Source organism: Giraffa tippelskirchi, chromosome 7, assembly GCF_054371585.1.
Source record: "Giraffa tippelskirchi isolate mGirTip1 chromosome 7, T2T-mGirTip1v1.2.pri, whole genome shotgun sequence".
NCBI classification, from domain to species: Eukaryota; Metazoa; Chordata; class Mammalia; order Artiodactyla; family Giraffidae; genus Giraffa; species Giraffa tippelskirchi.
Window position 1 is genome coordinate 26,668,002 of NC_137281.1, and position 25,749 is coordinate 26,693,750.

The following is a 25,749-nucleotide window of genomic DNA, read 5'->3' on the forward strand; positions in this document are numbered from 1 at the left end:
CTGGGCCCCCGCTCCTGGCTGCCGAGGACGCCTGCGAAGGACTGGCTCCTACTGACCCGGGCGCTGAGCAGGCGGCGCTGCGGCCGCACCGACAGGGACATCATGGAATGAGTCCGCGCGGGGCTCCCTGGGGGTGGCGAGGGCGGGTGTCCAGCGCCAGTCAGGCCTTTGAAGCCCCCTCCCTGCAGCCCAGCCTCTGTTTCTCAGTCCTGCAGGACACCACCGCTTGCAGCCGGCAGTCCAAAACGCACCGGCCGGGGCCCTAATAACAGGGCTGCCGCGGGTGACTCGGTCTCAGACTCAGCGTGGCCTCGGCTCGGCCCCCACTTCCTGCAGAGGTGCAGGCTCCGCCTGCCGCGCGGGGCAGGAAGGGGGGTCGCGCGGGGACCCTCCCCGGGCTGGGAAGGGGCAGGAAAGGGGAGGGGCACGCAAAGAATGTGCGGAAGCGTCTGTTTACCCGGGCGTGGGGCGGGCTCCCCAGCCCTGCCCCTGACCTCCTCCCCCAAGTGGGGCCAGGAGCTCCCACGCCCGCACCCCGAGAGGCCGCGGGAGGTCACGGGGCGGGGCGGGGTGCATGCTTGGAGCCCAGCGGAGCGGTCTGGCAGGCCCGGCCTGCGCAGGTTGGGCTCCCCAGACCCGCCCGCCCCGCGGAAGCTGCTCCCCTCCAGCCGCCACCCGCCCCGAGGCGCCCAGAGCCCGGGGATTCCCAGGGTGGGGGGCCGTGCAGAGAAGGGCCCCGCCCCCTCCTCTTCCCTGAGACTCCGACCGGGAAACTGAGTCACAGACAGCTGCCTTTACCCGGACCTTAGCAGGAAGAGATCCTCGTCAAAGCCCCACACAGATCCGGCGAACCCCGCGTCCCGGGCGCCCAGAACTCGGCCCGCACGCCTCTGGGACAGACCCGGAGCCTCCGCAGCCCCAGACCGGGTCCTACCTCTCTTCTTGGCGCTCATGGTAGGTCCGGGACAGCCCCCTAACCCCCGCGCTGCCCCCGCCCCAAGTCCACGCCGGCCCCGGGCCCCTCGGTGCCGGCCCGGCTGGACTCCGTGCTCGCTCCCAGAGACTCTGGCTCCGGCTTCAGCTCCTCCCGGCGCCGCCCCCCGCCCAGTTCCTGCCGCCTGACTCAGCCCGCCGGGATGGGGCGGGACCGGCCCGATCAGGGGGGCACCGGGCCTTCGGCCCCCCTAGCCTCTGGGAGGGGTGACTGGGGGTTCCCCTCGGGCTGGGGACTGGCGGGGATCTTCTCAGCTGGGTCTGGAGTGCGGGTAAAGGGAGTCGAGCGTGGCGGTGTATATGGAGGGATAAACAGAGTGAAGACAACAGGATGGGGGCTAAACTGAGTGTAGTTAACACAGGGGACTCATAGAGCGCCTGTTGGAGGGTGCTGAGAGAGGGCTGAGTACAGAGGGCTGAGAGATGGGGTTCTGAGTGTATGAGGTCTTCTGAGAGCAGAAGTAAGGGCTGCGAGTGCTGAGTGGAGGGACTGTGCAGAAGGATGGCAGAGAGGCACTGGGCATGAGGCAGCCCTGAGGCTGAGAAGGCCGGACCTTAAAGTGGGCGACCGGATCAACCCCATATTATGTGCTGCTGCCCCCAGAAGGAAGAGAAGGAGCTGGGTGCCGAGAGTCCCACAGCACCGTGCACCACCCTCATCCCTCCACCCACAGAAGCGCTGCTCAGTCTGGGGGACTCCCTCCACCCCCAGGCCATGGGGAGAGGATCAGGTCCCACTGCTGATCAGCGCCTTCTCTCCAGCAGAAGCTGCCTCCTAGGACAGAGGCCCAATCCTCTGGCTCCCAGCTTGCATGGGCTGAATCCCCTTGGTGTTGGCCCTTTCTTGCCCCCATTATCTCCCCATTGACTATCCCTATCCAACTCTTGCCTGGATAGAGGCCACCATGACCAGGGTCCACTGAGCATCTCATCCCCTCAGAGGGGCTGGGTGCTCCCCCACTCCGTAAACACTCCTGCTCCCTGATGCTCCATTCAGCCATCCTGAGCTTACTTTCTCCCCAAAAGACTGAGGTGGGCCCAGACATCTGCATTTCCAGCCAGTCACCCCCACCCCTGGCTACAGATTCAGATGCAAGATGTCCCAGGATCCTAGTTTGAGAAGTGCTATCTCCCCCTCCCTCCTTGAAGACAGTGCTGTGCCCCGCTACTCTGGCAGCTATCCATTCCTGTGGATTGCCCACCACTCTCTGCTCCCTGCAGCCACCCTCCATGGGAACACCCCAGCCTCATCACCTGGCTCTGGAGTGCCCCCCTTCCTAAATCAGAACCACACTGACGACAACTTTCAGGCTCTCTCCATCACTTCCACCTCACCTGCATTCTACCTGAGACCTCCTGAAGCTCTCAGCTCATTCAACTACTTACTAAGTAACAATCTTATTCTAGTCCCTGGAGAGGCAGCTGTTACTGCACAGACATTGCCCTGCACAAAGCTCACAACCTGCCTCTGCTTCCTTTCTCCCTGCCACCTCCCTCCCAACGTTCCCGGCACAGCCTTCTCCCCAGCCTGGATCTGCAGCCACCACTCCAGCTTGCCCGCCTGCTACCAATATCCCCGGCACTCTGGGCTACTCCCTTACCTGGCGGAAACCAACCCTGGGCAACCCAACCCCCTGCCTTCTCTGCACCTGCACACAGGCTAGCGGGAGCCACCAGAGGTCTTGGCACAGCAGCTGGGCTGGAAAAGAGCAAACCTCAACCTCAGCCAGGCTCTTGTTCCCCATGCGGGAAATCCTCACGTGTGGCCCTAGCCATCCCTCTCCCTTCCCACGGAAGATGTTTCAGTCTTTCGCCACAAACCTCAAACAAGTTCCAGTCACTCCCACATAAAAGGTGAAAACAACCCTGGAAATATACCAATGCCCACCAGTAGATATAAAAGAATGCTATACAATGAAAAGAATGAACAATATACAACTACATGTAACAACAGGGATGAATCCTACAGACAACTACATGTAACAACAGGGATGAATCCTACAGACCTAATGTTGAGTGAAAGAAGCAAGACCACGAGAGGATATATGTATGAGTTGATGTGACGTTCAAGAACAGTTAACCTATGGTGACAGAAGTCAGAATAGTAGTGACTATTAATAGCAGTGACACTAGACCTGGGGAGTAGTGACTGGAAGGGAGCACAAGGGGGCTGACAGGGTACTGATTATGTTCTGTTTCCTAATCTGGGTTCTATTTCCTGATCCTAGATGGGTGTGTTCCTTTGTGAAAATGTATTGTGAGCTGTCCACTTAGGGCATGTACCCTTTCTGTGTGAATATTCTATTTCAATACAAAGCTAACTTTAAATAAATCAACTATAAAAAGAAATGACCCCTCTGTGGACTCCCAGTCTCTTTCCAGCTACCCCACCCCTCACCCTATTTGGCTCTTTCAGAGCCAAGTTTCTTGAAGAGGTGTGTCCACCTCCACCTCCTCTCCCCACCCACCCACTCTTCTTCCTACCCTGTCCAGTTTCTGTACCCAGCACTCCCGACTGGTCTGGATGACAAGGTTGCCAGTGACTTCCCCGTTGCTGAATTGTGTGTTTGACGTTTAGTCCTTATCCTGCTTGATCTGAGCAAAGCTTTTCACTGGGCAGTTCTCTTCCTCTTCCTCAAGCCTTTCCTTCTCTTGGATTTCAAGAGGCAACACGCCCCTGGCTTTCTACCTCTCTCTCTGGCTGCACATCTTATTTTCCCACAGGGGATTTGTCTTTCTCCCCATCCCCGAATGGTCCTCATCCTCCTCCCCACTCATGGACTGGGCACCTCTCCCACAGCTCAATGCCATCTAAAGATTCCCAGCTTCCTTCTCTCTTCCTTGCCCAAACTGTTCTTCCGGGCACCAGGCCTGTTCATCCAGCTGCCTGCCTGATGCCTCCCGGAAGCTGAGCAACAAACTGGAGTGGGTTACTAGGGATGTGCTGAATTTGAAGTCCCCGAACTAAAGTCACCACTTTCCTCCTCAAACCTGACTCTCCCTTCTTAACCTCTCCATGACAGACCCATCATCTATATATCCAGTTGTTTAAGACAGAAACTAAGAATCATCGTGGATGCCTCAGTCTCTGTTACCCACCCACACATCTACTCAGTCACCCACTCCTGCCATCTCTGGCATCTGTCCCGTCACATCCACCCCCTCAGCTAGAACTCAAGTTCAAGCGATCACCAGTTCTCACCTAGAATCCTACAACAGCTTCCTAATGGATTCCCTATCTCCATGCTAACCCACAATGATCTGTTTTTTGGGGTTTTTTTTTAGTTTTATTTATTTATTTGGCTGCGCTGGGTCTTAGCTGAGGCACTCAGGATCTTTAGTTGTGACATGTGGGATCTTAGTTCCCTGACCAGGGATTGAACCTGGGCCCCCTGCATTGGGAGCGTGGCATCTTAGCCACGGGACCACCAGGGAAGTCCCATGATCTATTCTTCATTCAGTAATAGCATTACCCGTCTTGAAACTCCAGTCACCTGACGATACTAAAAACTGTCCTTTATCAAGTGCTTTCTATGCCAGGCATTGTACTTAATTAATAAACATCATCTCATTTAATTCTGGCAACAACTCTATGGGGTGAGTCCTATTAGCCCCACTTCACAGATGAGAAACCTGAGGCTAACTGGCTGTGTGACTTCAGGCAAGACATTTCCTAACCTTTCTAGGCTGCAGCTATCCATCTGTTAAATGAGGATAACAACAGTAATAGTAACAACTATCTCTCAGGGCTGTTGGGAGGATGAAATGAGATACTTCCTCTATTGGGAGCGTTCAGGGAAGGGAGAATTGCATATGGGGTAGGGAAGTTGGGGTGGACACAATACCTCATTGTAAGCACACAGCAAATATTAACTGCTATTATTAACAATTATTAATCTGCCTGAGATGACCCAGCTGTTAAGTAGTAGGGCCAGGACTCAATATCTTTCATATCCCTCTATTCAAACTCTTGTGAAACATCCATGGGCATCCCCCTGCCCCAGGGATAAAGTCCAGACTCTCGAACATGACCCACAAGACCTTCAGGCTCTGTTCCTCCCTTCACATACCTTCCTCCTCCCCTCACAGTCCTCTGCTCCCCCAAGGTCATTCTGTTCCAGCTACTGTGAATTTTCTCCAGGCCTATAAGCAGCAGCTCTCATTGACTCTATACCCTCTTACCACTACTCTCAGCCTGACCAGCTCCCTCTCTTTTTTTCTTTTACCCTGCTACCTCTTCCTTCAGGAAGCCTGCCCTCAATTGGTTCCCCCTTGTAGGCGCCTCATAGCTTCCTCTCTCTGATCCCTGAAGTCACATAACTCTGTTGTCAGTTCTCCTTTAGGGTCTGTCTTCTAACCAGACTGTAAGCTCTAGGGGCTGAGGCCTGCCTGCTCTGCTCACTGCGGTGTCCTCCATGCCCTGCACCAAAGCAGTGGAGGCGGGCAGGAGCTGAGTCTGCGCTGGGGGCTGATGGAACTGGGATGCTCTGAGCTGCTGCAGGGGTACATTTCCAGTCTCTGTCCCCCCAACTCCCCTACCTCATGGTCAGTTTCCTCTTCCCTTCCTTCTTTTCTGATTGTATCAGCAAGTGGAGTTCTGTCCCCCCACCCCAACCCCAGGACAGGGCACAGTAGGGGACCCCTGGGAGTCTGGAACTGAGCGGGTGGGCTGGACTCCGAGGAGGCTGACCTTCCCATTAATTTTCTTTCTCTGACTAGGCTTCTGCCACAGGGACCAGGACGTGTAACTGCTGGTCCAAATGACCATCGGAATATTAATCTAAGTGATAATTCCAGCAGGTGACTAGGCAGGATCTCCCCTGCTGGGGGCGGGGAGAAAAGCTGAACCCCTTGAGCTAAGAGTCAGTCCACTTCAACTGGAGGAGGGGCTGGCTGATAAGTCAGGGCACTCTCTGGACTCTCGCCAGCCCTTAAGTCTGTTCTGGACATGGGAAAGAACCCAGGTCTCAAGGCTGTTGCGACCTGTGGCATGGCCAGCTGGAGCAGCTAAGAAAGGAACTCTGGCCGCCTGCGTGGCCCCAAATCCCGCAGCCTTCAATCCCCTCTTCAGGCCGAAACTGCTGCACTTAATGTGGGGCAGGAGGTCTTGCCACCTGTGCTGCCTAGCTCAGAGGAACGCCAGGCCAGCCGCTTTCCCGGGAGTCCCCCAGCCCGCCCCGCCCTACCGCAGGGCCGCCCAGGACGGAGGTAAACAGACGCTAAAAATAACCCGGGCCAGGGGCGGCTAAGAGGAAGAATGGGGTCCCTCCCGTGCCTGCCCCTGTCTCCATGGCAACTGCCCCAAACCCGGCTGCTGACGTCATGCCGCAGCTGTGGGAGCAGGGAGGGAGAGGGGCCGCGGTGCGGCCTGGGACCCCCCACCCCGGAACCGGGCGGAGGCGGCCGGGTGGCTTCACTTCCTGCCGGCCCCCTCCCTGGTCAGCTGGTCACATTCCCCGACGGCGGCGCACTGGAAGCCTTGTGGCCTCCCCCGGGCTGGGCCTAGCAGAGGCGCTAGTCGGAGCTGCAGCCAGCGAGGGGCCCGCAGTGACTCAGCCACGTTCTGCTTGCCTGCTTTTCCACCCAGGGAGGATCCAGACCGGTGCCCTGTGTGCTCCCCTCACCCCCACCCATTTCCAGGTACCCCTCTGCAACTGCTGCCCCACAGGACCCCGGACAGGGAGGGCAGGCTGAAGTGGGAAATAAGCCTCCTGTCTCCCTGGACTATTTTGTACCTCACACTCCAGTTCTCATCTCTCCCCCAACCCCATCTCTACCCTCCATGCCAGAGTAGTGGTTAGTACAGTGGCAATAATTCAGATCTGGGTCTAATTCCCACTTCTCTCCAAACCAGCTGTGAGACCTTCAGAATATTACTTAACCTCTCTGGGCCAGTTTCTGCATCTGCCATATTGTATGTTAACCGTCCTCAGAAGGCTGTGTCGACAATTGAGCAATACAGGCCCAGGGCAAGCCCCACAGATGGCCCATCTTTATTGTTATACTAGACTGCACACAGTAGGTGCTTGGCCAGCCAACCCGGACTTGTATTAGAAAACAACCCAGAACTGGCTGAGATTGGTCAATCTCTGAGGCCAGACTCTAGTCTCAGGGAGAGGAGAATAGAAGGTGCTAAAGCCAGGCTTACCCAGACCCCTAGCTCCGGTGAGCAGCCCCTTCCCCAAACCGGTTCTGCAGGGTGCCCAGGCCTGGCTGCTTGCAGAGTCCCCACACCAGCCTTTCATTTTCAGGTCCAGGGTCTGTTCCCCCACCGAGCCAGGTGATCCTCTCCAGCCTCCGCCAGATTTGGGCGAAGAGTCCAGTTCAAGGCCAGATTGGCTACCTCAGGTCGGGCCCCAAAGCGGCTTACTCCAGCCGGTGGGGCCAGAGAGATTAGCTCATCTAGTAGGCGGGCCTGAGCCCCTCGGGGCCCTCTCCCCATTCCCAGCTCAGTTTCTCCCGCGGCGAGGGCAGCGGGGCTCCCGGTGAGCGTCTGTGCCAGCACCCAAGCTGGCGCCTAGGGCCCACCCTCAGGCCTGTCCCACCCCAGAGCCCCGGGACACGGGCCGCCCGGGCCTGGCCGTGGGAGGGGAGGCGGCAGCGCCGGGTGCGGCAGGCCCCGAGGCGGCAGCCTTTGTGGCCGTGCTCCGCGCCCGAGAGGAGGGTAGGAACGACACCGTGGGGCCTGGGTCCCGGGGATGGGGCGACACGGGACAGGGCCGCAGCGGGGGCAGCAGATCCGGGACTCCCTAGACGGGGGGAGGTACCAGAACCGCCGCGCCCGAGCCCCGCCCGGGCCGCGGGCCCCGGAAACTGCGGGGACACTCACATGGCTGCGCTGGCTGAGCGGACCCCGCGCTCTCCGTGCACTCGTCGCTGCCGGGTCAGGTCGCGCCGCAGCTGCCGATGTCGCCGCCGCCGGTGCCCGCCCCTCCCTCTGCTCTGCCGCCTGCCGCCCAGACGCCCCGCTCCTCCCCTGGCGGGCTGGGCCCCACCCCCTGCGCGCCCCCGGCTCTAGCACCCCTGGAGGCGCCCGCGGCTCGCTCCGCCCTCGCAGCTAACCCGGCAGGGGTGGCCGGCCGCGTCCACAGGCTCGATCGGGCAGAGTGGAAACGAGAGGGATCCTGAAGGATACGCGGGCGGTGGGAGTTCTCAGCCTTGGGGTCGGGATCCACGGGAATTGGGCGGCTTTCGGAGAACCATTAGCAAAGGCAGGAAGGAGACATTCTTTCCTACGCAGACCCCCAAACCTAGTGCACCGGGGAGCCTGGCTTGCCTGGTACCTCCACAGATTCCGTGGGCTCCAGAGACCTTCCAGGCCCCTATATCTGAAACAGGTCCTGGAGCGGCCACTGCTGGGTTGGGTTGGCTGGAGGAAACGATCAGGGCCCGTTTCAGGGAGGGGAACAGGAAGGCTGAAACCTGCTCATCAGACAGACACCTTCTGGGTCTGGACACTGCCCCTCAGCCCTGCCCCTCTGCCAGCCTCAGTTTCCCTGCTCTGGGGGCAGACTGCCCTTCCTTCCACCATCTGGCCAGTAAGCCTGAGCTCTTAGGTAGGCCACGTCTTCACCACTCCCTGGGTACCGGCATCTGTGGAGTCTCAGGCTCACTCGGGAGCATGGGTGAGGACCCTGGCAAGATGTGGGTACCTGCTGGCTAAGGGGGCCAGAACCCAGGCTTTTCCAGTAAGGGGCTACAATGCTGGCTCTCTCCTGGAGTGGGCTGAGGTGGAGCTCACGGCTGACCTCGCACTGGAGTTAAAGGGTCAGCTCCACTCCCTCACCCTTCCCCTCAGTAAAATAACACTGTTCGTCTCCAACCCTGAAAGCTCTCCCACCCATCAGGCTTCACTCTGTAGTCCATCATCTTAGAGGCTGCACAGACATACCCAGGAGTGGTTTGAGGGATTTTAAGAGATTTCTAAATATCTGCCTCCCCTCCTCCTAAGGGTTGGTCTTGACTATCCAGAGGTTCAGGGTGGGGGCGGCAGGGGCCCTCAGGGGCACTGACATCCTTTCCCTCACCGGCTCTTACCAGAGACACAACTCACCCCATTCTCCCCTCTCTTCAGCTCCTCCTCTTTGCCTTCCTTTGCAGCACCCTTTTTTTCTGTTATCAGCAGACCTGGGGACTGCTTCCAGAGACTGGGTTCTTCTTTCTGTTTCCCCCACCCTACAATATCATCCAGTCACAGGACTTGATCCATCCACTGCTGAACATCCTGAGCCTTCCTTTGTGCGGAGCCCTCTCCTGTTCTGAGCCCCTGGATGACCCACCAGATCTCATGACCTTCCCAAAGGGACTTTTCGTCCCTGATTCTCATTTCTGCGAAGCACCACTGTCCACCCAGGCTCCCACCTGAGCGAGGCTGGGCCTCTCCAGAGCTCTCAAAACTGGCACCAGTTGGTTCCTACCCACGTGTAAAGTCATCTTCACAGCAAGACAAACTCTGACCATCTTCTCTGAAGACAGCCTCTCCTTGGTACTCTCTGTCCCCATGTCCTATGGACTCATGCCTTTGTGTCACCACCAGGCAGCGTGTGTGCTCATGTGTGCTCACTGTGAGTCTCTAAGCTCTGTAGGCAAGAATACAGCTCTCCTCATCACCAGTGTCCCTGGCTCACGAATTCAAAAAATTCCCATTGTCGAATGAGAGTGAATGCATGAGTAAATGCATGAACCCCTGACGTCCCTCTCTCTCACCCCACCTCAATTCAGCCTCCTAGTCCTGTATATCCTACCCTCTTAACATGTTTCACATTCACTCCTTCCCTGCGCCCCTCCTCCTGCTACCAGAGCTTGTTCTATTGTTTATTAATTCACTCAACACTCAGTCACTGAGGTCTCAGGGCTGGGTAGCATGTTGGCCCCTGGAGTGGCAGTGGCATACAGTTGTCCTGGTAACACTGCTTGGGGCTTCCCAGGTAGCACTCAATCAGTTCAGTTCAATTGTGTCCAACTCTTTGTGACCCCATGGACTGTAGCATGCCAGGCTTCCCTGTCCATCACCAACTCCTGGAGCTTGCTCAAACTCATGTCCATCGAGTCGGTGATGCCATCCAATCATCTCATCATCCCCTTCTCCTCCTGCCTTCAATCTTGCCTAGCACCAGGCTCTTTTCCAGTGAGTCAGTTCTTCACATCAGGTGACCAAAGTATTGGAGCTTCAGCTTCAGCATCCGTCCTTCCAATGAATATTCAGGACTGATTTCCTTTAGGATTAACTGGTTTGATCTCCTTGCAGTCCAAGGGACTCTCAAGAGTCTTCTCCAACACCACAGTTCAAAAGCATCAATTTTTCAGCATTCAGCTTTCTTTATGGTCCAACTCTTACATCCATACACAACTACTGGAAAAGCCATAGCTTTGACTAGATGGACCTTTGTCGGCAAAGTAATGTTTCTGCTTTTTAATATGCTATCTAGGTTTGTCATAGCTTTTCTTCCAAGGAGCAAGCATCTTTTAATTTCATGGCTGTAGTCACCATCTGCAGTGATTTTGGAGCCCAAGAAAATAAAGTCTGTCACTGTTTCCATTGTTTCCCCATCTATTTGCCATGAAATAAATAGATGGGACCGGATGCCATGATCTTAAGTTTTTTGAATGTTGAGTTTTAAGCCTGCCAATGCAAGAGACATAAGAGAACAGTTCGATCCCTGGGTTGAGAAGATCTGTTGGAGAAGGAAATGGCAACCCACTGTAGTATCCTTGCCTGGAGAATCCCATGGACAGAGGGGCCTGGTGGGCTAACAGTCCATGGCGTTGCAGAGTCAGACATGACTGAAGTGACTTAGCACGCACGCACTGATGAGGCAGCAGTGATTGTAGGGGCTTACCAGGGCACTATCTGAGGAACTCTTTCTTGGTCTGGAATTCTACATCCAGAAAATTCCCACTTTTAACAGATGATGCCCTTGCTCTTCACAGTCAACCAGTCTCTGTTCGGTATCTGGCCACATTTCTGCATGTGGCCTTTTCTGGCCTTCCTGCCTCCTGCTTTGTACCTAACAACTCGAGTGATTTTTTTTTTTTTTTTAGCTGTGCTGTGCTACTTGTGGGATCTTAGTTCTTTGACCAGGGATCAAACCCAGGCCCCCTGAAGTGGAAGCATGGAGTCCTAACCACTGGACTGCCAAGGAATTTCCTTGAATGATCTTTTCAATCATAAGTCAGGTCATATTGGTTCCCCAAAGTCCTCAGGGTAAATCCAGGCTGTGGTGGGGCCTCCAAGACACAAGAGATGTGGCCTAGATGATCTCATCTCCCACCTGTCCTGCCAGCCCTTCCTGCTCTGTTCCCACCACACCAGCCTCCCTGAGGATCCCTGAACATGCTCCCTCCTCTCTGGCCTTTGCCTCCTCTCCCAGTTTCCCTTCTCCGCGGATGCTCCTCTCCCTTATCCACTTGAAAAACTGCTCAAACGTCACCTCCTCCCAGAAACCTGTGTCCTCTGGCTTCCCACTCACCCCTTCTGAGGACCCATCACCACCTACTGTCCTTGTCTGTGACCAGTCCTGGTTCCCCACCCTTTTCCCAATAGGGCCAGGGATGGATGGGGCTACCTCCAGCACACAGGACGCCCGAGGCTTCACCTGGACCTCTCCCACTCTGTTCAGGGGTCCTGAGGGAGGCCCAGCATCTGAGAATCACAGGGTGCTAGAGGCCTCTCCCCAGTAACCAGTGAGCCAGGGGAGGAAGGACTCAGCTGAAACCCATTTCACAGAGGCCTCTTTCAGTGGTCAGAGGAAGGGGTGGAGTCTGAGCTTCAGCTCAGCTCACTGAATCCTAATCCGTTTGGCTCTGAGTCGGGCTCATTCCCTGAATAGTGCTCTCCTGGAGCTGGCTGCAAGCTAGGGCAGAGCCCCGAATCCGTGGTCTTCATTCCTGGAGGGATGGGCTCTGCTCTAAGAAAAAAAAAAAAATCCCTCTAAAAGATTGCAGAAGGTGGTGAGAACCATAGTGAACCCCAGTTCCTCACATATGGCACAGCTAGTTCCACTTTTGAAAGTAATGCAGTTCGAGTCCCAAAACTCAGAAAAATGGAAGCTTCCCTCACCCTGCCCCACCCCCACCATGGCTGTGAGGGGACAGAATAAAAAGTTTGCCCCCCAGGGTGCCTGTGGTCACACACCTCAGTACACGTTCATTCATTCATTCACTCGCCAGATACTCACTCAGGAAGCTTTCGTGGAACACGGTGTGTGCTTGGCCCCGGGGGTACCAGAAGTTAGGGGACAGAGGTCAGGCCCCCCAGTCCCTGAGCTCGGGGGCTCATTGTCAATGAGGACAGATCATCCCTGAGTCTCTACACCTCTTATGTCACCAATGTGAGTGATTGTGACTGTGTCTGTGTGCAGATTGGTCTTTGTGGGAGAATGTGTGTGTGCTGGTTAGGAAGAGCTTTGTAGGGACAGGGCAAGTTGGAGCCCCAACAAGGAGCCCCTTGTTGGGGCTCCTTTGGCAGGCAGGCAATGGGCAGGTCTTCAGAGGAGTGTCTGGGGAGAGAGCACAGCAGAGTTCAAGGTGCAGTAGGGAGGAGCAGCCTCCTTTGCTGGCAGGAAGCAGAAAGTGTGGTGGAAGAATTGTGTATGTGCTGGGAATGTGGGCGCCTGTGACGGGCTTTGGGCACTAGCTGAAGAGTATAGAGGGTGATAGAGAGCCTGGGCTTTAAGCTGGGGAATTCTGTGGTCGTGTCTTTGGTTTGCAAAGGTCACTTAGGCAGTGCTTAGGGCGGACAGGTAGAGGCAGAAGGTGGCTGTTATCATTTCCCTGTTAAAGTCACAGTGGCCTGGGCCAGAATGGGGGCAGTAGAGATACAGACATTTAAGAGAGGCTCAGGAGGCAGAATTGAGCGCTGTGGGCTGATAGGATGTGAGGTCTAGAGAGGCCAACATTCTAGATCATGCCAGAGTTTTGGGTGTGGGTGATGGATGGATGATGGTATTTTTCAGTGATGTGGGGAGGCCTGGAGGGGCAGGTTATGGGAAGGTGATATGGTCAGTTTGGGCAGGTGGCCTCTGAGGGGTCTGGGGACTAGCTATCCAGGAGGAGATAGCCAGAGGCAGTTGGACACATGCATAGAAGAAAGAGGGATCAAGGCTAGAGACAGTTCAGAGGTGACGATGGTCAACTGGTTTACCAAGAGGTCAAATGAGAGCAGGAACAGGGCACCATGCTCTGCTAAGGCATTTGAGTGAGTGGTGGGGGCAGTTGTAGGCTTGAAAGGGGGTAAATCTTGGGCTGTAGGTACGCCTGTTCCTACCACCAACTCCATTCACCTTCACTCCCAGCCTGGACCACCCTCAATCACAGCTACTGCCCACTGTGTGTGTCTGAGAATTGGGCTTAATAGGGAGTGAGGGTTTTGTATCTCTGAATAGAGAAAAGTGCTCAACACAGTAGTCACAGAGGGCTGGGGTAAGGCACCAGAAAAGCCACTCCGTTCTCCAGTAGCAGGAGCCTCCTTGGCTCAAACCTGCATCCACTGCCCCCAAGAGCCGTCAGTAGTTTCATCCCTGTGCCAGCAGTGCCCATCATCTCTGGGCATAATTTCACCCGGCTTTATTTTCTTCTTTGTATTTACTTATTCAAAGAATGGTTTGCAATAAACATGTCATCGTTTTCAAAGACACTATGGCCACTTACGCCATGCCTTCAGGCATTTCCAGGCCTGCCTCCACACCGAGTGGGGGTAAGCTTCTATTTGAGGCACATTAGGTGACTTCCCTGGGTTCTCTCCCCCAGGTGGGGCCATCTCTGCCACTGTTCCTGCTGAGCCAGCTTTGGCCTCCAGGGGGACCTGTGAGCAGGGCCTTGGGGCGGGGGGGTGGGGGTGGAGGGGTGACTGTGTCCCTCAGACGGGGCAAGGCACTCTTCCTTCCTTCCTGAGACTCCCTTCTCCTAAGGGACAAGTGGGAGGGATGACCATGCCTCTCCCAGATCATGGGATGAGTTGCTCCCCTGGGACCCTTTCAGGCCAGGCCCCCTAGCAAAGGCTACCGTGTGTGGGGTGTAGTTTATTTCTGAGTTCCTACTGCTAGAACTGTTCTGACAGAGATTTGGAGGGCGTCGAGGTGGGCAAGGTCCTAGCCACTTCGCATCCGACAATACCCACGGCAATACCCATAACACGTGGGATGATGACCTGGAGGCCAACCATCTTCATCAAACTGACCCCTGCCCTGCCCTAGCCAGGCCCAAGACATACGGTGTTGGTCTTTGGCGCCACCGTGTGGGAAGTCTCCACACTGCAGTAACAAACGGGCTTCACAAAATACCGCCAAACTCCAGGGAGTGCCCACTTATCCCAAGCTACATTTTTGTTGAAAGGTAGTCACTGGAGTGTGCAGTGCACAAGTTCTTCAGCCCTATGCATCGGTCTTGCTCACACTCAGACCTGATTACATATCACGGTCACTGGGGAAGCCCACGACCACCATTAAACCCCCCTTCACTGCTCGAGCCTCTTTGTAAAAAGTTCCCTGCTCTTCAGCTTCTCAGACCTCTCTGCCTTTGACTTTACCTGTGCTGATCATGGATGATCCGCCCCTCTCTTCTGAAAACTTCTCTGGCTGCTGTGACTGCTCCTCCTAGGTTTCTAGCTGCTGCTCTGGCTACATCTCTTGATGCCCCACGATGGGCTTCCCAGGGTGCAGGGCCCCCTCCCTTCATCCTTGATTCTTTTCCCCAACCCATCCCGACAACGTCCAGGCCTTTGCTTCTGTTTCACAGTGATGCCTTGAGCCTTGGCTCCCCATCTCTTGTGCCGTTTCCCCTTAAGATGACCCTTGGGCATCCCAAACTCACTGTGTAAAGTCGACCCCATCTCTTCTCCTCAGACCTGCTCTCCCTCCCAGGTTCTCAGGTTAGTCGGGGGGGCCTTTCCCCTGACACCTCTTCGGCCATTAGGTCTGCCTTCCTCCCTGCCCCTTGGCCAAGGCACTGTCTGCAGTCCTTTCCTTGGTTTCACCCAGCCTGGCCCATTCCTCACAGAGCCACTGGATGGCTCTGGCATTACCAGGCCCTGTCCCTTCTCGCTTCCCTGCTGGTCCTGACTCTCTGGCCAGTTCTTCCCCATGAGGTCCCAGCTCCAGCCAGACTGAACTTCCTTGTTCCCTGAATACATCCTGCTTTCCTATGTCCCCGTGTCCTTGCACAAGCTGTTCTAGCACCTTTTTTCTCTTTCCTTCACCTGGTACCTCCTGTCCACCCTTCAGGTCTCAGTGCAGACACTACTTCCTCTGGATCCCGGGCCAGGTCAGCAACCTTTTCTTTGCTCTCACAATGCCCTGTGCTTCTCCCGCCACAGCCCTTGCCTGCTTCCTCTCCCCAAAGGGCCACCTGCTCCTCTCCAGGGATCCAACACCAAGGCTAGTTCTAGATCGGGTCACCAGACTCTGCGCCCAGTTCCCACACTCAGAGGCCCTACATCTCCAAAGTCATCAAGCTGCAGAGAGAGCAAGGCCAGGCCTGAGGCCAGTGAATCTGTGGCCAGGCTGGGATGGGAATCAAGATGCTTACCTTCCCTCCCAGGGCTGCCCTGCTCCCCGAGATGTCATTGTTGAATTGAGTCAGGATCATGGAGGGCCCGAAGGACTCTGACCAGCAGAGAGTTGGCAAGTCTCTGGCCTGGGGGGAAGGCGGCCATTAGCCCAGGCTCTTTGGAAGCCCAGAGAACTGGCGGAGGCTATCCCAGGAGGCAGACTGGTGTGAGGGGGACTCCAGGCCAGCACATCTGATAAAAGTGTCTAACAAGACTCCTTTCTCCCACAGAGCTGTGCAGCGGGAGTGTGGCCTGGATGTCATACAGGGAGGGCCTGGGGGCGGTGGTGGCAGCTGTGTGGGCCCCTGGGTTAATTATTAATATCCCCAGAGTCACATGGAAGAGAATGTGCTGAGGGAGGACCTCCCCCACCTGGCCTCGGCTTCTTGGGGTCAGAATCTCTCCAGGACTCATCCGGCTCCCCACCAGGCTGGAGTCTGAAGATCAGCTCAGTCTTCCCTAAGGTCTCAGCTCTCTCATCCCACTCTGGCCCCCAAGGGACTCCCAACTCTTCCCTGAGACTTCTCTGTAGGTTCTCATCTCTGGGCCTTCGCTCTTGCTGTGCCCTCTGCCTGCTCCGTGGCTGGGCCCAGCTCACTTCCTTAGAGAGCTCAGTAAACACTGGTGAATTGAATCGCTCAGAAAATAAACAGTGTCAAATATACTGCCTGGCACTTAGGAGATGTACCTCCCTAAATTGGCTAAGTAAACAAATCATCCAAAATGAGAAAAGAGAAAGGATCCATCCAGTCTTGTGCTTCTGTTCCCCAAACTGCTCTCCATTCATTTCTTCTCTCTGAACCAGGCCTCTGCCTGAAATTTAGCCTGACCTTCAGTGTGTCTGAACAGTCCTATCCTAGGTGTCAAGAAGCCTTTGAGGCTTGGCACAGTGGCTCACACCTTGAATCTTCCTCCTTGTCGCCTGGCACAAGTGCGATGACTTGCTCAGTGGCTATGAATTCTGTTGGATTAGGACTGGCTGCAGGGCCTTGAAACACTGGGGGATTTTCTCCCTCTCTAAAGCTGCCTGGATGATTTGCCCAGTTGGTTTCATCAGTCATTCTAAATTGCCCCAATGCACAGGCTCTCACTTGAGCCCTGTCCAGTCCCTTGTTATTTCTCTAGTCTTTCTCACTATCTCACTGTTGTTTTCCTCCAGTTCCCACAAGAGCATAGAGACTTGACAGCTTCACACTGAAGCCAAAAACCTTCTCCAAGCCTCCTCCTTGCTTGTTCCCTGGAGTCTGTCTTCCATCTCTCTTGGCTTATAAAGCCAGTGACTCATTTACTGAGTCAGGAGTCTCCGCAGGGTTTTCTTTCTTGTAGAAAATGTGAAACGAGCAGGTGACACCGCCCTCATGCCCACCATCTCTTGGCCCTGGCTTTTAAAATCTAAACCCCCGGATATGTTGTATCATGAGCGGTGGTGGAATGGCTGGTTTTCCCCTTGACATAGGCAGCCCTCCTTAAACCAGGGCCCTTGTATCCCCAGTGGCTCACCTTAAGGTGTTTTCAGAGTTTTCAAATCCCCAACTCCAAACTCCACAAGGGCACAGAATCACCTCGGTTTCCTTGCTAAGCTTTCACATAATCACAACCTCTGGCTCTCCCTGGAAATCTAGAAAACTATAGAAATGTATCTAGTGCCCTTTCAAGATGCCAAGCCTTCTCATCCTTCTTAGGCACTAGAAATCATACACATGCATAATTTCTAATTTGTGATAGAAATTTTCAAATGAAAATGATAGGGTTGCTCATCACCTGTCCCTGGCAGGGATTTTCAGACCAAACTAGCGGAATTGTACAGATATCACCCACACTCACCGAGATGACCTGGGAGTACGTGGGTGCCTGTCTGTGTGAATTCTGAGAGACTCTGTGGCAGTGGGGTAGGGGGTAGGATGGGATTTTAGGGACTGTTGATGCAACTGTTTGGATGCAGGTTGAACAAAAGAGTGTGCAAAAACCTTAGTGGGTGTTTGAAAGCCTAGGTATGTGTTTGTGTTAAGTTCCTGAGGGTCAAAGGCACCGCTTGAATAAAAAAATGCTTTGCATTTTTTCACTGTTTTCATTTCAGTGAAGCAAAACAGAGAGATGGCTCATGGATAGTGAGTTAATCAGGCTTAAATGAAGTCTGAAGAACAGTGCTGGAGGAGTCCAATAACTCTTATCATCATCATCATAGTCATCATCAACAACAGAGGGTAACAATAGTCATCATTTTTGAGGACCTAACAAGTAGTAGTATTCTGCTGTGCATACATACATACATACACACACACACACACACACACACACACGTATCATGGCACATACAGATCAAGGCAGTCTTATCTTCTATGGGTCCTCTATCCTGCACTTGTCTTGGAACCTTTTACCCAGGACCCGTTTTGTGGGATTCAGTGCAAAATAAAAGTGCAGAGCACCTTACTCAGAACGATTATGAATTTCAAGATGGCGACAGCAGAGCATCACACAGCTGTGGGGCCCTTTTGAGCAGGGCTGAGACAAACCAGCTCTCAGGCCCCTGAAGCCCCTGCTTTCACCTCTGGCTAGGTGCACCGCTCAAACTTTTCTCCACTGGGAAGACTTCCTCTCACAGCTGCAGGTGGAATGAAAGAGCAGTTCATTTTCAGTTTGCCTCCTTCATACCAAGATAATGTGTCCTTGAACCAAGCTTGGGGTTTCTTCCCTTCTATTAGCCATTTTCTGGATACCCTGCAAAATGTATGGGTGTGAAACGATGCAAGAGGCATCAGTGCAACAGTGTTAGGCAACACTGGTGTTTGAGCCATCTATAGAGATTAGTTATACTATTTGGATCTGCCAAAGCTTGATCTGGGATATACAACATACAAATAATGATGGACTGGATGCCTGGCCTGACCAACCTAATGATTCTGTGGGTCTGCCAGCACCCAGTTCATGACAGGCAATTCTAGCCACATGGTCACATGCCCACCCACAGTCATGAACTCAGTCAATTCCAAGGTCAGCAATTAACTCTTCCAGTGTTGCTGGGGCTTGCCCAAGGCTCCCTAAAGCATCTTCCTCTATGATAGAATTTACCTGATTGTTTGACATAGTGGTAGGACTGCTCATACTGTAGCCAGGACCTGCTGCAGAGTTTGTTTCAGTTCTAAAAATCACTCAAAGGGACTTCCCTGGTGGACTAGTGGCTAAGACTCCATGCTCTCAATGCAGGGGACCCAGCTTCCCAGCTTCCATCCCAGGTCAGGGAACTGGATCCCACATGCCACAACTAAGACCTGGCATGGTCAAATAAATAAATGTTTAAAAGTAAATAAATACATAAAATTAAAAAAATCAATCAAAAGTAGCACATCACCTGATAAATGATTGGAACAGAGTGCCAAAAATGGTGTATTCTTCCTCCACAATCCAAACAGGAACAGAGGCACAAAAACAGAGGAAAACCAGAAAGCAAGTAGTAAAATCCTGGAACTAAGTCAACCATATCAATAATATGTGTAATGATTAGATGTAAATGTACTAAAATACCAATTAAAGGGCAGAGATCCTCCAGTGAACAGAAAAGACCCAACTATCAATAATATATGCTGTCTATAATCATGCTCACTTTAAATATAAAGACACAAATCAGGTGAAAGTAAAGAATGGATAAAGATATGCTAAGCTGGCAGTGAGGCTAGGAAAGCTGTGGTGGTGGTAATGCTATCAGACATGGTGGACTTTAAGGGGATGAGTGTTACCCAAGCTACACAGAGAACTCCCTATGGATACAATCATAATAATCATACATGCATGTGCATGTGTGCAGTAACAGAGCTTTGAAACATTTGAAGAAAAAAACTGACCAAAACAGGGAAGGACTAGGCTAATCTATAACAATCATTGAAGCTTTTTACACCCCACACCATCAGAGGACAGAATAGCTCTGGACTAAATAATAAGGAAACACATAAAAGAGCGGAAGAACATTGTCAACCACCCTGATGGGAAGTGACATTTACGAGCATGGAACTCAACAGCTGCAGCAGTCACTTTCTTTTCCAGCAAATGTGCTACCTTCACCATGATAGACCATATGCTCACCCACCTAACAATATTCATAAAATTCAAAGAATGTGCCAAGCATGTCCTCTGCCCACAGTGGAAGGAAATGAAAGTAAATGACAATGAGATACATGGAAAAATCTCAAATATTTGGAAATCATACAACATACATAAAGAATCCATAGGTCAGAGACATATTAAGGGAAATTAGAAAATATTCTGAATGAAGTGATAATAAAACCTAAACATATCAAAACTTGTGGGATATCCTAGGGCAGTGGTTAAAGGAAATTTATGGCTTAAAACACATTGCAGAAAAAAAAATAAAGTGGGGGGATTAGTCCACCAGTGTTCTCATGGCTTCATGGTAACATTGCAGAGGAGGAGCACTGCAGGGCAAGAGACTCCTTTCTCTTGGTTTTCCTGCCTACATGCTCCCACCCCCCTCACACAGTAGCCTGCAATCTCCAAAATACAAAACTACTGTGTCTCCTCCCTTGCTCTAAACCCTCCCATCGCTCCCCACTGCTTCAGGGTGAAACTCAAAACAGACCGCAGCAAGTTGACCTTTTATGACTTTGCTCCTACCACCTTTATCTCTCATGCCGCTGGGCGCTGTTTGCCTGTGTGCTACATCTGGCTTTCTGAACTGTCCCTTGAAATCAGGAGCTTTTTTTCCCTCCTCTCGTTTTCCCCTAGAACTAGGGTTGCCAGATAAAATATAGGACTCGCAGTTAAACCCAGTTTATCTGAATTTCAAATAAATAATGAACAACTTTTCAGTATAAGAATGTCCCCAATATTGCATGGGGCGCGCACACACACACACACACACACACACACACACACACCTATACACTAAAAAACTATTCACTGTTTATATGAAATTCAAATTTAACTGGATGTTAAATTTTTATTTATTTTTTTATTTGCCAAATCTGGCGACCTTACCCAGAACAAGTACATGGTACTCCATCTGCCCTTTCTCTGCTTCTCTGCATGGGTGACTCCTTTTCCAGAGTCAGGTCTCAGCTTAGAAATAACATACTCCCCCACCCCCTGAAAGACAGTTCTCCCTCCCCCTTTCTCAGGCTGAGGCTACAGTTGTCTCATTTCTGTGCCTGAGCTGTGCCCACCAGGCAGGGTAGGTCCATCTCATTCACTGCTAACTCCTCAGCTTCTGGTACAGTGTCCAGCACTTGGTGGCCACGCAATAGGTACTTGTTGAAGGAACAAGCACTGATCTAGGACCCAGCTGTGGGGATAGCAAGCTGGCCCGTTCCCTGCCTTCCGCCCCCTCTGCCCCTAGTAGGGGATGCATCAGTTATCTATCACTGCAAACAAACCACTCCTGACATTAGTAACTTAAAAATACCGCACGTATGTAGTTTGCTCACGAATCTACAAAATGAGCCGAGCTCAGTGGGGACAGTTAATCTCTGCTTCCTGCACCCCTCCTCCCAACATGCACACAGCTGGGGCAGGAGAATCCATGTCCAAGATAACTCACTCACAGGGCCTTCAAGTGGGTGCTCTATGCTGCTCCCGTCCAGATGTGCCTCTCCATGGGGTGGCCTGGGCTTCCTTACAGCATGGCAGCTGGGTTCCAGTAGCAACACCTCAGAGGAGACAGAAAAGGGCAGATGCTCATTTTCTAAGGCCTAGATCTGGAAACTAATACAGTGTCATTTCCACCATATTCTTTTGGTTAAGTAGCTGCAGAGTCCATCTTCAAGGAGACGGGTCATAGACCCCCAACCCTAAATGGAACAATGCTGAAGAATTTCATGACCATGTTTTAAAGTGACCACAGGAGAGAACACTCACTACCAAGGAACTGACAGAGCCCAGCCTCAGCACCAGGCTGAGTGTGTAATGGGTCACAGGATGCTATTCTTTCCATGGGTAAGTGTGCAGCACAGACAGGTCAGTATGTTCAAGGAATCTGAGAGTGAGATAGGGCAGGAAGGATGGAGGGAGGGAGCAAGAGAGTGAGAGAGATAAGGAAAGAGTCCTCCCTTGGAGGATGAAGAACATGAAGCAGCTCACCCAATGCAGGCACTCATGAGAACGGTACCTGAAAGGAGGCTGTGCAGCTGGCACCTGTCAGGGCTCCCTTGGGATGTTGTAAACAAAAAATTCCAAGTTGAATTCTTTTCTTTTGGTTTTGAAAAAAAAAAATCAGTCTATAGAAAGTTGACAGAATAGTCAAATGAACAAAACAAACACCTGTCACCTAGTGTCACCAATGGTTAACATTTTACTGCATTTGCAATTTGAAAGTAAGTTACAAATAAGGTATTTCCCTCCCCAGCCCTTTGGCCTGCATTCCCTCCTCCCCCACCCCTGCCCCCTCCAGCAGTGTACTCTGTGCACTAGTGGTTTCAGCCAGGGGTGATTCTATCCCCCAGGGGATAGCTGACAAAGTCAAACAGAGACTTTTTTTGGCTGTTGGCTGTACCATGCGGCATGTGGGATGCGGGATCTTAGTCCCCCAACCAGGGATTGAACCTGTGCCACCTGCACTGGGAGCACAGAGTCAACCACTGGACCAAAGACATTTTTTAATTTACATTTTTTTTTAACTAAGAAAAAATTCATTAACTTAAAATTCACCATTTAACCATTTTGAAGTATTTCCCATGACAAGAGGCAACCTTCATTCCTGTGTGCTCAGTTGTGTCTGATCTTTGTGACCCCATGAACTGTAGGCCCGCCAGGTTCCTCTGTCCATGGAATTTCCCAGGCAAGAACACTGGAGTAGGTTGCCATTTCCTCCTCCGAAATCTTCCCGACCCAGGGATTGAACCCAAATCTCCTGCACTGGCAGGCAGGTTGTTTACCACTGCACCACCTGGGAAATTTTATTCCTAGCTAATCCTAAAACATCTCTGACTTTTCAGCTTGTTGCACCTGAACGGGTTTGGTGCTCCTGACACCTAGTGGGCAGGGACCAGAAATGCTGCTAAACTCCCAGAAGAGAGAATTATTTGGCCCCAAAATGTTGAGGCTGAGAGAGCCCCTCTACACCATCAGAGCACCACCATTACATTCAAGGAAATCAACAGCCATTCAGTCACTGGTCTCAAGAATGTCCCTTTGTAGCATTTTTATTTCAGTTCAGGAGGCAATGTTTACATATTTGGTGGTCAGGTCTCTTTAGTCTCTTTTAATATAGAAGAGTATTCTCTGCCCCACACTTGGCCTTTTTGCCTGATTACTTTCTGTAAGAGTTGAAGCCAGTTTTAGCACTGGATATAGTATTCTGGATTTACCTGATTGCTTCTTCAAGATCAGATTTGTGGTAAAGCATGATGGTAAGAATATAGTTTGATGATTACTGCATCACATCAGGGGGCTCATAAGATGAGGTTGCTATGCTATTTATGATACTGAAATTGGATGATGATGTAGCTCACAAGATAGAAGGTGCTGCCCCCCACACCCCACCCACCCAAGCATGGTGTCCAGGCAGCTGCCCTAGTTGGCTTAAACTTTCTGAAGAGTAGGGACGGCCTGGGGAGGCTGATTCTCACCCAATAGGGAATCTTCAGGCCCTCCTCCCTTCTCCCCTTGACAAGGGGAAGGCCCCGAGGGCCAGCAGTTCCCCTTGCCCACCCCAGGGAGCAGGCCCCAGCTGAGGTCACTGAGAGGCCTTATTCCCAGGAAGAAGAAAACTGAAGGGCAGGCATGAGCCGAGCCCCTCGAGGCTGGAGGCAGGAAGCTGAAGGTATGTCTCAGAGGAGGCTGGGGATTGGGAAAGCTGGAAACTCCAGGGCCCATTAGCATTCCTGTGATGAACAACTGTGCAAAAGCTGTACTGAGGTTAGTCTCTACCTTCTTCCTTTCAGGATGCAGAATTCACATACCGCAACTAAAGATCCCACACGCTGCAATGAAGATAGAAGATACTGCATGCCAGAACTAAGACCTCATGAAGCCAAATAAATAAATAAAATGACCCATTAAAAAAATAATCAAAAGGCACTGTGTCAACATTCAACTGAAACCAGCCCTATTTCTGGAGTGTTCAATTATATAAGCCAATACATTATGTTTATAACTTAAGACAGTTTGAATCAAGCTTTCTGTTCACTACAACTGCTGTCATCTCATTGATACCATTTTTTTACACTGTAAAAAAAAATCAATGACAACCAGGAAAATACTGCTTTTCTTCACATTCGTATGGATTTTAGGAAATTATTATCTTTTCCCCAGGAGAAATAAGGTACAGACAAAACTAGAAGTAGAACCACACTGTAAAACCTGAAAATCCCAGAAGTCTACAGTTTGAAGATTTCCCCAGGGAAAGGGAAGAAAACAAGTGTCACAAGAGATGAGACAAACACATGTAAAGACAACAAGCTGGGGAAACAGTTTCCAGCACTGACCCAGACACTAGGTACCCTTTTTCTCCTGGCACCCACTGCCACCACCTCCATGGGGTGATTTCTGGTCTCAGGTGTGAAGAACTCTTCAAACAACACGAGCTGCTTTGAGGAGAGGCGCAATGAGAGAGGTTCAAGGATGAGTAAGAATCATGCCAAAAAGTGTGGGAACAACCCACAGTGGAAAGGAAACCCGTGTGACTACCACCCAGACAGAAAACATTTCCAGCGCTGCAGAAGTCTTTCTAGTTTCCTTTGCTCAGTCCATAATGCCCCAAGTTAACCACTATGGAGCTGTATCACCATTTATTATAGTTTATGGTTTTGAATGACTGTAAGTAGAATCATACCATATTCACTCTTCTGTGGCTGACACCTTTCATTCAACCTTATGTATGTGAGACTCATCCGTGTTGTTGTGTACAGCAGTTCATTCACTTTTGTTGCTGTGTTTTCAAATGTATGAATACACTATTATTTATCCATTTTCCTGTTGATGGATATTTGGGTTGTTCTTTGTTTTTAATGTATTGTGAATAAAGTTGCTAGGAACAGTGTATATACATATCTTCTAGTAAACATTACACTCATTTCTCTTGGGCTTGTATCAAACAGTAAACTTGCTAGGTGGAAGGTCAGGTGTAGTAAACACCATAGTTTTCTTTTTTCATGTTCTCTGCCCAGCATTAAGTGAAGATAACCTTATGGAGGTAAGGACAGAAATGGTACGGACTGAACAGAGACAGAATATATTAAGAAGAGGTGGCAAGAATACACAGAAGAACTATACAAAAAAGTTCTTCATGACCCAGATAACCACGATGGTGATCACACTCACCTAGAGCCACATCCTGGAACACGAAGTCAAGTGAGCCTTAGGAAGCATCACTACAAACAAAGCTAGTGGAGGTGATGGAATTTCAGTTGAGCTATTTCAAATCCTAAAAGATGATGCTGTGAAAGTGCTGCACTCAATATGCCAGCAAATTTGGAAAACTCAGCAGTGGCCATGGGACTGCAAAAGGTCAGTTTTCATTCCAATCCCAAAGAAAGGCAATGCCAAAGAATGTTCAAACTACTGCAATCTCACATGCTAGCAAAGTAATGCTCAAAATTCTCCAAGCCAGGCTTCAACAGTACATGAACTGTGAACTTCCAGATGTTCAAGCTGGATTTAGAAAAGGCAGAGGAACCAGAGATCAAATTGCCAACATCTGTTGGATCTCGAGAAACCAAGAGAGTTCCAGAAAAACATCTACCTCTGCTTTATTGACTACACTAAAGCCTTTGACTGTGTGGATCACAATAAACTGGAAAATTCTTAAAGAGATGGGAATACCAGACCACCTGGCCTGCCTCCTGAGAAATCTGTATGCAGGTCAAGAAGCAACCAGACATGGTTCCAGTTTAGAACTGGACATGGAACAGACTGGTTCCAAATCGGGAAATGAGTATATCAAGGCTGTATACTGTCACCCTGCTTATTTAACTTATATGCAGAGTACATCATGAGAAATGCCAGGCTGGATGAAGCACAAGCTAGAATCAATATTGCCAGGAGAAATATCAGTAACCTCAGACGCGCAGATGACACCACCCTTATGGCAGAAAGCAAAGAACTAAAGAGCTTCTTGATGAAAGTGAAAGAGGAGAGTGAAAAAGTTGGCTTAAAACTCAACATTCAAAAAACTAAGATTATGGCATCTGGTCCCATCATTTCATGGCAAATAGATGGGGAAACAATGGAAACAGCGAGAGACTATTTTTTGGGGCTCCAAAATC

General features: G+C 51.6%; 1 protein-coding gene and 1 long non-coding RNA gene across 51 annotated transcripts in view; one reads left to right on the forward strand and one right to left on the reverse strand.

Annotated features, from left to right (window-relative positions):
* Positions 1–25,749, reverse strand: part of RIPOR1 (RHO family interacting cell polarization regulator 1) — a 46,502-nt gene that overhangs the window by 8,310 nt on the left and 12,443 nt on the right. For 9 of the 50 annotated variants that reach the window (XM_081512939.1, XM_081512926.1, XM_081512956.1 and 6 more), the window contains 2 exons: positions 21,091–21,195; positions 1–127 (listed from right to left, as the gene is read on the reverse strand). In XM_081512939.1, the coding sequence (XP_081369065.1) occupies positions 1–104 (104 nt within the window). In that variant the 5' untranslated portion in view covers positions 105–127; positions 21,091–21,195. Of the gene's footprint in view, positions 805–934; positions 1,096–5,532; positions 6,319–7,141; positions 7,938–9,046; positions 11,901–12,170; positions 12,262–21,090; positions 21,196–25,749 lie in introns of those variants that run through there. The other 41 variants (XR_014060281.1, XR_014060280.1, XM_081512945.1 and 38 more) reach the window with 18 other exon arrangements.
* LOC145514666 (uncharacterized) lies at positions 581–24,526 on the forward strand. The gene is made up of 3 exons (XR_014060288.1): positions 581–954; positions 21,290–21,481; positions 23,428–24,526. It is a non-coding gene; the product is annotated as an uncharacterized LOC145514666 (long non-coding RNA).